This window comes from Pollachius pollachius, assembly GCF_949987615.1.
Source record: "Pollachius pollachius genome assembly, chromosome: 14".
Classification (NCBI taxonomy): domain Eukaryota; kingdom Metazoa; phylum Chordata; class Actinopteri; order Gadiformes; family Gadidae; genus Pollachius; species Pollachius pollachius.
Window position 1 is genome coordinate 20185350 of NC_136947.1, and position 13479 is coordinate 20198828.

Below are 13479 nucleotides of genomic sequence, written 5' to 3' on the forward strand. Positions count from 1 at the left end.
CTTGACTTCCAAATGGTGGTTTATGCTGAAATAACCCATTTGTAATCATAATAACACGTTTGCATTGAACGGAACAGAAATATCAACTGTTCTAGTTTTTATGTGTGCAAAATGCTTTTCAGAGCGAGAGAATCACTTTTCGACCAACAACGTCATTCTGACCTTACAATGTTGATATTGCTCAAAACTAATGGACTTCACTTCCAAATGGTCGTGTATTGCTTAAATAACCCTTTTGTAAGCAAAATAACACGTTTGCATTGAACGGAACAGAAATATCAACTGTTCTAGTTTTTATGTGTGCAAAATGCTTTTCAGAGCGAGAGAATCACTTTTTGACCAAAACCGTGATTCTGACCTTACCATGTTGATATTGCTCAAAACTAATGGACTTCACTTCCAAATGGTGGTTTATGCTTACATAACCCATTTGTAAGCATAATAACACGTTTGAATGGAAATGAACAGAAATATCAACTGTTCTAGTTTTTATGCGTGCAAAATGCTTTTCAGAGCGAGAGAATCACTTTTCGACCAACAACGTGATTCTGACCTTACAATGTTGATATTGCTCAAAACGAATGGACTTCACTTCCAAATGGTCGTGTATTGCTTAAATAACCCTTTTGTAAGCAAAGTAACACGTTTTCATTGAACGGAACAGAAATATCTACTGTTCTAGTTTTTATGCCTGCACAATGCTTTTCAGAGCGAGAGAATCACTTTTCGACCAACAATGTGATTCTGACCTTACAATGTTGATTTTGATCAAAACTACTGGATTTCACTTCCAAATGGTCGTGTATTGCTTAAATAACCCTTTTGTATGCAAAATAACACGTTTGCAATTGAACGGAACAGAAATATCAACTGTTCTAGTTTTTATGCGTGCAAAATGCTTTTCAGAGTGAGAGAATCACTTTTTGACCAACAACGTGAATCTGACCTTACAATGTTGATATTGCTCAAAACTAATGGACTTCACTTCCAAATGGTCGTGTATTGCTTAAATAACCCTTTTGTAAGCAAAATAACACGTTTGCATTGAACGGAACAGACATATCAACTGTTCTAGTTTTTATGTGTGCAAAATGCTTTTCAGAGCGAGAGAATCACTTTTTGACCAACAACGTGATTCTGACCTTACAATGTTGATATTGCTAAAAACTAATGGACTTCACTTCCAAATGGTCGTGTATTGCTTAAATAACCCTTTTGTAAGCAAAGTAACACGTTTTCATTGAACGGAACAGAAATATCTACTGTTCTAGTTTTTATGACTGCACAATGCTTTTCAGAGCGAGAGAATCACTTTTCGACCAACAATGTGATTCTGACCTTACAATGTTGATTTTGCTCAAAACTACTGGATTTCACTTCCAAATGGTCGTGTATTGCTTAAATAACCCATCTGTAAGCATAATAACACGTTTGAATAGAAATGAACAGAAATATCAACTGTTCTAGTTTTTATGCGTGCAAAATGCTTTTCAGAGCGAGAGAATCACTTTTCGACCAACAACGTGATTCTGACCTTACAATGTTGACATTGCTACAAACTAATGGACTTCACTTCCAAATGGTGGTTTATGCTGAAGTAACCCATCTGTAAGCAAAGTAACACGTTTTCATTGAACGGAACAGAAATATCTACTGTTCTAGTTTTTATGCCTGCACAATGCTTTTCAGCGCGAGAGAATCACTTTTCGACCAACAATGTGATTCTGACCTTACAATGTTGATTTTGATCAAAACTACTGGATTTCACTTCCAAATGGTCGTGTATTGCTTAAATAACCCTTTTGTATGCAAAATAACACGTTTGCAATTGAACGGAACAGAAATATCAACTGTTCTAGTTTTTATGCGTGCAAAATGCTTTTCAGAGCGAGAGAATCACTTTTTGACCAACAACGTGAATCTGACCTTACAATGTTGATATTGCTAAAAACTAATGGAATTCACTTCCAAATGGTTGTTTATGCTTAAATAACCCATCTGTAAGCATAATAACACGTTTGAATAGAAATGAACAGAAATATCAACGGTTTTAGTTTTTATGTGTGCAAAATGCTTTTCAGAGCGAGAAGAACTTTTTGATCAACAACGTGATTCTGACCTTACAATGTTGATATTGCTAAAAACTAATGGACTTGACTTCCAAATGGTGGTTTATGCTGAAATAACCCATTTGTAATCATAATAACACGTTTGCATTGAACGGAACAGAAATATCAACTGTTCTAGTTTTTATGTGTGCAAAATGCTTTTCAGAGCGAGAGAATCACTTTTCGACCAACAACGTCATTCTGACCTTACAATGTTGATATTGCTCAAAACTAATGGACTTCACTTCCAAATGGTCGTGTATTGCTTAAATAACCCTTTTGTAAGCAAAATAACACGTTTGCATTGAACGGAACAGAAATATCAACTGTTCTAGTTTTTATGTGTGCAAAATGCTTTTCAGAGCGAGAGAATCACTTTTTGACCAAAACCGTGATTCTGACCTTACCATGTTGATATTGCTCAAAAATAATGGACTTCACTTCCAAATGGTGGTTTATGCTTACATAACCCATTTGTAAGCATAATAACACGTTTGAATGGAAATGAACAGAAATATCAACTGTTCTAGTTTTTATGCGTGCAAAATGCTTTTCAGAGCGAGAGAATCACTTTTCGACCAACAACGTGATTCTGACCTTACAATGTTGATATTGCTCAAAACGAATGGACTTCACTTCCAAATGGTCGTGTATTGCTTAAATAACCCTTTTGTAAGCAAAGTAACACGTTTTCATTGAACGGAACAGAAATATCTACTGTTCTAGTTTTTATGCCTGCACAATGCTTTTCAGAGCGAGAGAATCACTTTTCGACCAACAATGTGATTCTGACCTTACAATGTTGATTTTGATCAAAACTACTGGATTTCACTTCCAAATGGTCGTGTATTGCTTAAATAACCCTTTTGTATGCAAAATAACACGTTTGCAATTGAACGGAACAGAAATATCAACTGTTCTAGTTTTTATGCGTGCAAAATGCTTTTCAGAGCGAGAGAATCACTTTTTGACCAACAACGTGAATCTGACCTTACAATGTTGATATTGCTAAAAACTAATGGAATTCACTTCCAAATGGTGGTTTATGCTTAAATAACCCATCTGTAAGCATAATAACACGTTTGAATAGAAATGAACAGAAATATCAACTGTTCTAGTTTTTATGCGTGCAAAATGCTTTTCAGAGCGAGAGAATCACTTTTCGACCAACAACGTGATTCTGACCTTACAATGTTGACATTGCTACAAACTAATGGACTTCACTTCCAAATGGTGGTTTATGCTGAAGTAACCCATTTGTAAGCAAAATAACACGTTTGCATTGAACGGAACAGAAATATCAACTGTTTTAGTATTTATGTGTGCAAAATGCTTTTCAGAGCGATAAGAACTTTTTGATCAACAACGTGATTCTGACCTTACAATGTTGATATTGCTAAAAACTAATGGACTTGACTTCCAAATGGTGGTTTATGCTGAAATAACCCATTTGTAATCATAATAACACGTTTGCATTGAACGGAACAGAAATATCAACTGTTCTAGTTTTTATGTGTGCAAAATGCTTTTCAGAGCGAGAAGAACTTTTTGATCAACAACGTGATTCTGACCTTACAATGTTGATATTGCTAAACACTAATGGACTTGACTTCCAAATGGTGGTTTATGCTGAAATAACCCATTTGTAATCATAATAACACGTTTGCATTGAACGGAACAGAAATATCAACTGTTCTAGTTTTTATGTGTGCAAAATGCTTTTCAGAGCGAGAGAATCACTTTTCGACCAACAACGTCACTTTGACCTTACAATGTTGATATTGCTCAAAACTAATGGACTTCACTTCCAAATGGTCGTGTATTGCTTAAATAACCCTTTTGTAAGCAAAATAACACGTTTGCATTGAACGGAACAGAAATATCAACTGTTCTAGTTTTTATGTGTGCAAAATGCTTTTCAGAGTGAGAGAATCACTTTTTGACCAACAACGTGATTCTGACCTTACAATGTTGATATTGCTCAAAACGAATGGACTTCACTTCCAAATGGTCGTGTATTGCTTAAATAACCCTTTTGTAAGCAAAGTAACACGTTCTCATTGAACGGAACAGAAATATCTACTGTTCTAGTTTTTATGCCTGCACAATGCTTTTCAGAGCGAGAGAATCACTTTTCGACCAACAATGTGATTCTGACCTTACAATGTTGATTTTGATCAAAACTACTGGATTTCACTTCCAAATGGTCGTGTATTGCTTAAATAACCCTTTTGTATGCAAAATAACACGTTTGCAATTGAACGGAACAGAAATATCAACTGTTCTAGTTTTTATGCGTGCAAAATGCTTTTCAGAGCGAGAGAATCACTTTTTGACCAACAACGTGAATCTGACCTTACAATGTTGATATTGCTAAAAACTAATGGAATTCACTTCCAAATGGTGGTTTATGCTTAAATAACCCATCTCTAAGCATAATAACACGTTTGAATAGAAATGAACAGAAATATCAACTGTTCTAGTTTTTATGCGTGCAAAATGCTTTTCAGAGCGAGAGAATCACTTTTCGACCAACAACGTGATTCTGACCTTGCAATGTTGACATTGCTACAAACTAATGGACTTCACTTCCAAATGGTGGTTTATGCTGAAGTAACCCATTTGTAAGCAAAATAACACGTTTGCATTGAACGGAACAGAAACATCAACTGTTTTAGTATTTATGTGTGCAAAATGCTTTTCAGAGCGAGAAGAACTTTTTGATCAACAACGTGATTCTGACCTTACAATGTTGATATTGCTAAAAACTAATGGACTTGACTTCCAAATGGTGGTTTATGCTGAAATAACCCATTTGTAATCATAATAACACGTTTGCATTGAACGGAACAGAAATATCAACTGTTCTAGTTTTTATGCAACCCGGTATCACGCCATTGCGTGCTCCTGCGCACGAACGTTAATCTATTGAAGCGTGTTCCCGAGCACGATAGTCCGACTTTTTGCGTGTTACACAAAACGAAATGTAAACCAATGCATTCTGAATGGGAGTGTTCTAAGACAATTAACGTTCTCCACAAAACGCTACGAGAGAGAGAGAAAGAGAGAGCGGGAGGGACAGAGAGAGAGAGAGAGAGCGAGAGAGAGGCTTCAGAAAGGGTGTGCGCAGATAGTACAGTGCACCCTAGTTATGTTTATGCCAAAACCTATATATATAATTAGGCTATAATTATATTATTTAGCGTGTAATGAGACAATCTATAGCCAAATTGTCGAAGATGCCCGAGAATCTTTCGGGATATCAGCATGGGAAATCGGCGAATCAGACCCATGAATCTATTGTAGCGACCCTGGGACAGTTAAATAGTTTGTGTGTTATGTGTTACATTATATTTCGTTGTCCGTTATGCCAGTTGTTCTATGTGCATGTATTGTAATGTTATTCTTGTCAAACAGCGTGTGGGGCGAATCATTAGGTCAGCTGGGGGAGGGCCTTGGAAGAACAGGAGGGTGGGGGCCTGCACGCGAGTGAGACCGTGTTGCCGGGGTAACCGGGGTTTGTTTGGGTCCGGTTTTCAGCTGTTGGTTTCAATGTTGTTACAATGTTACGGGTTTCAGTGACCTGGTTTTTGGTCCATTAAAACTACCTTCAACTAATGACTCGACATGATTATGTCACCGGCGAGGTCGTTACACTATAAAGAAACACGTCATCTCAAGCGGGAGAGAAAGTTTGCGGTGCTGGTTTGTGTCACCAACCCAGCAACCCAGTCGCCAAGAAAAAACGTTGACAGTGCACGTTTCCATGAACACTGGATACGTAGCATTTCAACGTAAAAAATAGCGTGTTATACCTACAGTATCCACGTGTGCCGCTGTGGAGGCGGGTTTCGGGGTTTGGGACACGATTGTTTGGGGGGGGGGGGAGACTGTTGTTGACCGGGTAGGGGGGGGGGGGGGGGGGGGAGACACGTTTGTTGAGGGGGGGGGGGCACACGATTGTAGGGGGGGGGGGGGGGGGGGACACACCAACCCAGCAACCCAGTCGCCAAGAAAAAACGTTGACGGTGCACGTTTCCATGAACACTGGATACGTAGCATTTCAACGTAAAAAATACCGTGTTATACCTACAGTATCCACGTGTGCCGCTGTGGAGGCGGGTTTCGGGGTTTGGGACACGATTGTTTGGGGGGGGGGGGGGAGACTGTTGTTGACCGGGGAGGGGGGGGGGGGGGGGGGAGACACGTTTGTTGAGGGGGACGACGACACACTATTGTAGGGGGGGGGACACACGTTAGTTGAAGGGGGGGGGGGGGGGACACGTTTGTTGAGGGGGGGAGACACGTTTGTATCCTAACAACAAAACAAGTTAACAAAAGCCCCATTTGTCAACTGAGAACCCCAATTCCCAGAATCCCCCGCGGCTCCGGAACACGGCGTAGCTTATATTAATCTTTATTATCTGAATGGGAAATGCAATATTTTAGGACAGATACACCATTAAACGCGTTTCTAATGACATTTCTAGCGAGAAATGTACATTTTCCTTACATAATCTTCAGTCAGTGAATGTGTATGATCTTTATTAATCTTTATTATCTGAATGGGAAATGCAATATTTTAGGACAGATACACCATTAAACGCGTTTCTAATGACTTTTCTAGCGAGAAATGTACATTTTCCTTACATAATCTTCAGTCAGTGAATGTGTATGATCTTTATTAATCTTTATTATCTGAATGGGAAATGCAATATTTTAGGACCGATTAACCGTTAAACGTGTTTCTAATAACATTTCTAGCGAGAAATATACTTTTTACTTGCATAATCTTTAGTCAGTGATTGTGTCTGATCTTTAGTTTTATAGTTATTAGGATTTGATCGGCTCGCTCGCATGTTTCAACGACGTCAGGTTGCTTTCGCTAAACTAGCAGCTCACGTGCTTCCTGCGTTTGTGTTATTAAACTGTTACTTTATGTAACTTTTAATGATATCATCTTGTTAGAAACACGTATATCTGAGAGCCAACCCAGTCGCCAAAAGCATACGTTGACAGTGTACTTTTCGTGAACACTGGATTACGTCGCATTTCAACATAAAATAGCGTGTTATACACACACACACACACGCACACACACGCACAGAGACACACACACACACACACACACACGCACACGCACACACGCACGCACACACACACACGCACACGGTCGTGAGCAGGAGCACGCAATCGCGTGACACCGGGTTGAAAGAAAGACGTCAACTCTGGAGTGACCGAAAATTTGCGGTGCTGGTTTGTGTGACGTAAGTTCAACTATGATTGACTGCTATTTAAAAACGGTTGAATGCTTGAAATACTAAGATTATGGAGTTGATAGTGCAAATAATTATATTGCCGTTGTCAAAGATTATTAACAGGTATTAACAGCTAATAACAGATAACAAAAGCGTTGCTTCATAGGCTAATGTAGGCCTACGTCGCCACCTGTCCCTCGGGTAGGCTAGCTAGTTCGTTAGTAATTGAAATTGAACAATGAGAAAGGCTTAGATAAGTACCATACACAGCATCATGTTAGAAGGTAATTTACACAATGTAGTCGGCTGTTTGTAAAAAATAGTTTGTTTTTAGTGATTTACTTTTTTCTCCCTGCAGCTTCAAATAAGCATCATACATCTTAACTATCTCTCTGCCAATGCTAATATTTTATATCTATAATCTTTCTTATCTATCTACTATCTGTGTATCTAATCTGTTTTGTTTATCTGTCTATTCGGTTTGTCTGTGTCTTTGTAAATTAGGTAATCTTTCAATATGCCAGGCAGCACATGTAAAACATGCCCCTCCTGCAAAACCATTCTGCCTTGCGCTAAAAAGGTTTGCAGCCACTGCAAAATGGTCCAGCCTGTAAAGGAACGCCTCAAAATTGCCTTGAGAAAATTTGAGGCTAAGCGGGAAGAGTGGGCGTCTTCCCGCAAGAAGAACCACAACATGGCTGTTGTCAAGCAGGAAATGTTCCTCCTGGTATGTAAACAATTCAGATTAATTATGTTCTACCTCTAACTGTCTGAATCCCTATTGCTTTGAATAGTAGGTCTTTTTTGATTACTACAGGCAAAACATTAACATGCTGTGATTTCCTTACAGCTCGAAAAGCTTCAAGCAGCAGGATATAAACCTGTCCTGCTGCTTGGAAAAGCCACTAAAAAGAGCCATGTGGTCAAGGTGTTCACACCTCGTTGCACCTTGGCCACATTTGCGGAGGAGTCCCTCAAAAAAATGGGCTCCATCCATGAGTACATTTGTCAAGGTATGATTCTTTATTTTTATAAATTCCACACACCCTCTGCTTTGTTTACCAAAATACTAACTGCATCTTGTTATTTGTCCACCACATTCATTTTTATCATGGAACTATTGCTACAATTTTTTTGGTTGCCATTTGCAATTTAATAACCCTTTGCAACACTTTTCAAACTTGCACAGGATGGACCCCTTTTGCAAGTGGGACTGCAGAGGGGCCAGAAGAGGGCAGGGGGACCACTCAGGTGAAGACATACAGGAATATCTATGACAATTAAAGAGGCTAATCCTATATATTGTTATATACTGCATATATACTCCAATATATTATGCTACAAATTACAATATACTAAGTCAGCTGTATAAGTGCTAACCTCTTTTCATGTTTGTTTATGGTTATTTATGTGTATAGATGTGTATAGATCTGTATGGTCTTAATTTCATATTTTTTAAAACTGAATTTACACTTGCACTGTTGAAGTTCCACTGTTGGACTTTGAGTGAGTGTTATCTTATGTCATCTTAGATGGACATGGACATGGGAGAGGTGGAGGACAGGGCCGTGCAGGTGGAGGAGGGGGAGGAGGTGGCCCTGCAGGTGGAGGAGGGGGCCCTGCAGGTGGAGGAGGGGGCCCTGCAGGTGGAGGAGGGGGCCCTGCAGGTAGAGGAGGTGGCCCACCCGGACACGGAAGGACCAGGTATGGATTTTTCAATTAAAGCATGCATGAGAAGGTACTAAGTGTCATACAAATAAACATCATTGCCTGAATGAGTAATATTTTATTTTCCATTCCAACAGCGGTCTCTACTGTGCAGAGGAAGCGGAGGAGAAAAGGTATGTTCAGAATGTCTGTACAGATCGAATTGCTAATTGACTACTATTCTTTTCACCATAGCATTACATTTATTGTAGTTATTTTGGAAAAAGGACTGTAATAAGAATGTTGGTTATGACCATTTGAGTCTTTGTTTGAATACCTCAACATTTCTTTCCTACAGAGCATCACAGCCAGAAGGGGCTTGAAAAAAGGAACAAGACTTTACCGAAGAGTAAGATGAAATAGTTTGTAACGATCAGAGCACTGACAAACCCTTTACACAATTTATAATTATGGAATTGTAAATTATTCTCCTGTGTATTCATAGCAGCGATTACAGCATTAATACAGTATTAATAATTACTGTTATTGATTTTATATTTGCAGTATTTTATATTTGCCAGTGGATAAGCATAGATGGTTTTGTTGTGAAAAACATGTTTTTTATATTTTCAGATTGCCCCTACCATATTGGTCGTGACTCCTTCGAAATAAGGAGTTACGGGAAGGAGAGGATGAGAAAGGTTTGACAGACCCATAAAGACCCAGCAAAAACACATGCGTGATTAACTGTAGGAATGACATTCTCGCTGATTGATCATGAGCATGCATATTAAGTGCATACTGTAAATGTAATTTACTCATGTATACAAGTAATTTGCATAAATATTTTGGAATAGTACCGTCATTGCATTTTGTCTATCAAACTCATAGGCTAACACTGAATTTATTATCTTACTAATGAATTTATGGTTCCTTTCCTTGATAGGGCATTAAAGAAGTCCTTGTTGATTGGCAGCCTTGCCCAGTTTGGTATGTATTTAATTTGGTTTCTTTCTGTTTCACTGGGTTTTTTTAAACCACTTCATTGCTTTTCCGAGTATTCTATATTATACCATATTATTTTGCACCATCTTGGTGCAAAATAGCTGCTGCTATTTTAACGTTTAACAGTAGTTCTTCCACCAAACACACTTGCCAACCAGATTTCCTATCAAGTGGTTTCATCATTCCCTTTCTTATGTGTCATACACTATTACATTATTAGATCTTGAATTATTAGAAAATGACTTGAAAGTGTGGTATTGCTCAAGAACAAAAATGTGCAAAGATTGGGCTTGATTTGTAATTGCCTTTATAGATGAGAATCAATATAAAGTAGGTATATACTGTGTGTTATGTAAGTGGAGTTCGACCAATCATCACAAAACGGTTCATTGATATATTATTTGTTCTCTTTTCAGTGGGAAGGAGTGGGCCAGGTCCTGGCAGCCAAAAGATTTGAATTAGTCCCCCTGCCCTCTTCAAATAAAAACATATTTTCAGTCTTTCTAGAATGTGGTGCTACTCCTGATACATGATTGCCCTGCCATTCAAATGTGGTCACTAAGAGCTTAATGACACACACACACATATATATATATATATATATATATATATATATATGTATGGACACAACAGTTAATATAAATATGAATTCCAGTCTGTAGGCAGTACATGGTGGGTAAAGTTAAAGTAACTCAAAAGTTGTGGGCTGAAGGGTCTCTAGCTAATAGAGTAGTAGCAGCAATTAATTGAGTATTTAATCCATTCAATGTATTTAAGATATGCATCCAGGTATAATTGCAAATGGCTATATTGTATAGAAAATATTGATTTTAAACATACAAGTGCAAGCAGGGCCGACTGAATGTCAATTTAGTCACAACAGATTATTAAAATATTGTGCTGATAGATCTTTATTCAACACCAAAACACCAGATTCTCTTGGATGATTAAGTTAGCTGCTACGTCAAACCAACCATGGTGTGGTGGTGGTTTCATATATGTGAAAGGGCATTCAAATATAGCCTACTACAATAATAATAATAATACATTTTATTTGTAAATCACTTTTCATAAAAATAATCTCAAAGTGCTACAACAAAACACGAAGGGCAATAACACAATAAAATAAATAATAATCTAAGGACCATAGGTGTTATAGGGTGTACCGATGAGAAGGCTGTTACAGTAATCAAGCCTGGAGGGGATTAAGGCGTGGACGAGTTTCTCTGCGTCAGAGAAGGTGAGGATTGGGCAGAGTTTTGATCAATGATCAATTAGGAGGCCGAAGCCCTAAAGGACAACCCTGTCTCATGAAAACTACGTTCCCAGAGAACTATTCGGCATTCTCAATTACGTTTGTCTGAAAACGTATTTTGTCTCGACAGAAAAACATGGTGGCTAAGCCTATGATGGTTGCTATGGACGCTGAAACTAGCAGCCCGAATGCCGTTTAAAGCATGGAAATAAAACCATTGTCTTTGCTGATTATGTTATTTTATGGAACCGTGTAATGATGTTATTTTTCCACACATAAACACAGAACAGTCTGTTCAACCCGGTATCACGCCAAGGCGTGAAATAGATACATTGGTCCACCTCGCAAGGAGTGTTCAGTGTCACGCTATGCCTGACCAAAGCGTGAAGAGATACACGTTTCTTCCGCCCATCTAAATGAATGGAGGAATAGCACCAATAGGGGTCGATACGTTCTCCCAGCATTTGGGGGAAATGGTTACGTATATATATATATATATATATATATATATATATATATATATATATATATTAGATTAGATTAGAAAACTTTATTTATCCCAAAATGGGCAATTTCGTTCACAGTTTCCAGTCTCACATAATAGATTACTTAATAAATACAATAAATAGCAATAGGAGGTAGACAAAAACATATATCAAAGGCAGTCCAACACACACATTTAACTCACAATTCATTTCAGCCCGTCAGTAACAACCACCCTGCCCCCGGAAACACCCAGCAACACTGGTGTGCTCTCCACCTACTCCTTACTTTTGTCATCATTTAGTAACCTGATGGTTGCAGGGATAAAAGAGTGGGAGTACCTCATTGTTCTTGTCCTGATTGAACAGTAGCGCCGCCCTGAAGGCATTAGGCATATATATATATATATATATATATATATATATATATATATATCCAATATTTTAGGACAGATTGACCATTAAACGTGTTTCTAATAACATTTCTAGCGAGAAATATACTTTTTACTTGCATAATCTTCAGTCAGTGAATGTGTCTGATCTTTTGTTCGATAGTTAGTTTTATGGTCTCCCTAGCATGTTTCAAAGACGTCAGGTTGCTAGGGACGCGACGATCTAGTTGTGGGCCAGCAGAGGGTAACATTTATACCGAATTTGGCCTGTAACCAAATGTATGATATGCTATACGTATAGCCTAGTTTATATGTTATAAATATTTGTTATATGGTCTGGTTATACCTGAACTTGGTTAAAGATGTTCAATGGTCAGATACAGATCATGTTATAACGATAATTGAATAAAAGTTATGGTCTACTTATAGATAGAATATTACACGACGTAATAATTGTATACATATAATAGCCTATATTTTAATATTAAATTAATAAATTACAATAACGGCTTTAAACATGTGACATGCCTACGTTTTTTGGGCCTTTTCTTTTCAATGGGCCTGCGTCAACGTCACGTGACTCTCGGCAAACCACGTTGGTTAAAGACGGCAATGGAGCTTGGTTAGGAAATAGAAAGATATACCATGAAAATATCTTCCCGTAACGGGGCAAACAAGGTGTCATTTGTCATCTACGTTTCGAGGCGATTGCAACGGTGCCATGCATGACCATATTTGACTATGTTTCAGGGTAGTAATTAGCTGTCGATTTTGGAGGCCTTTATAGATAATAACCAGCTATAGATTTGCTACCCGATGGAGTTTTCTGACAAATTACATGTTATTTAGCATCTACATTAGCAGCTGAGTCCAAAGAGATCAAGCTCGACCTTGTGCCACACAGAGATCATGCCCTAGACCATAGGTGTACCATGTAAAATACAGGGGCCATGTAGTGTAGGGGGCCGTGTAGGGCCGTGGAGTGTCATGCTTTGTGTCATTGGACTCAGCTCAATGTGTAGATGCTAAATAACATGTCATTTGTCACAAACTTTTATCGGGAAGCAAATCAATAGCTGGTCATTATTGATTAAGGCCTCCAATTTCGACAGCTAATTACTACCATTAAACATGTTTGAATGTGTTCATGTGTGGCACCGTTGCAATCGCCTGGAAGCGTAGATATTGAAGGACATCTTGTTTGCCCTCTTACGCACCGGCCCTACAAGAAATGACTCAGCAAGTGCTCCATCTTGTTGCACCTCACCCAGCGGCTCGCTTACAAGATTTTTGTCTGAAGTTCTACCCAAACCTACACCCTAGCCATCCAAC

The 13479-nt window shown here is 38.4% G+C and overlaps 1 protein-coding gene across 1 annotated transcript; it reads left to right on the plus strand.

Moving 5' to 3' along the window:
- Positions 1-7602: 7602 nt before the first annotated feature.
- Positions 7603-10580, plus strand: LOC307086200 (uncharacterized protein). Its single transcript, XM_079751337.1, has 9 exons — positions 7603-8093; positions 8217-8379; positions 8556-8617; positions 8899-9070; positions 9172-9207; positions 9372-9422; positions 9647-9714; positions 9960-10003; positions 10435-10580. Exons 1-9 carry the CDS (start codon positions 7884-7886, stop codon positions 10478-10480), a joined length of 852 nt encoding a protein of 283 aa, XP_079607463.1. The 5' UTR covers positions 7603-7883; the 3' UTR covers positions 10481-10580.
- The last annotated feature ends 2899 nt before the right edge of the window (positions 10581-13479 follow it).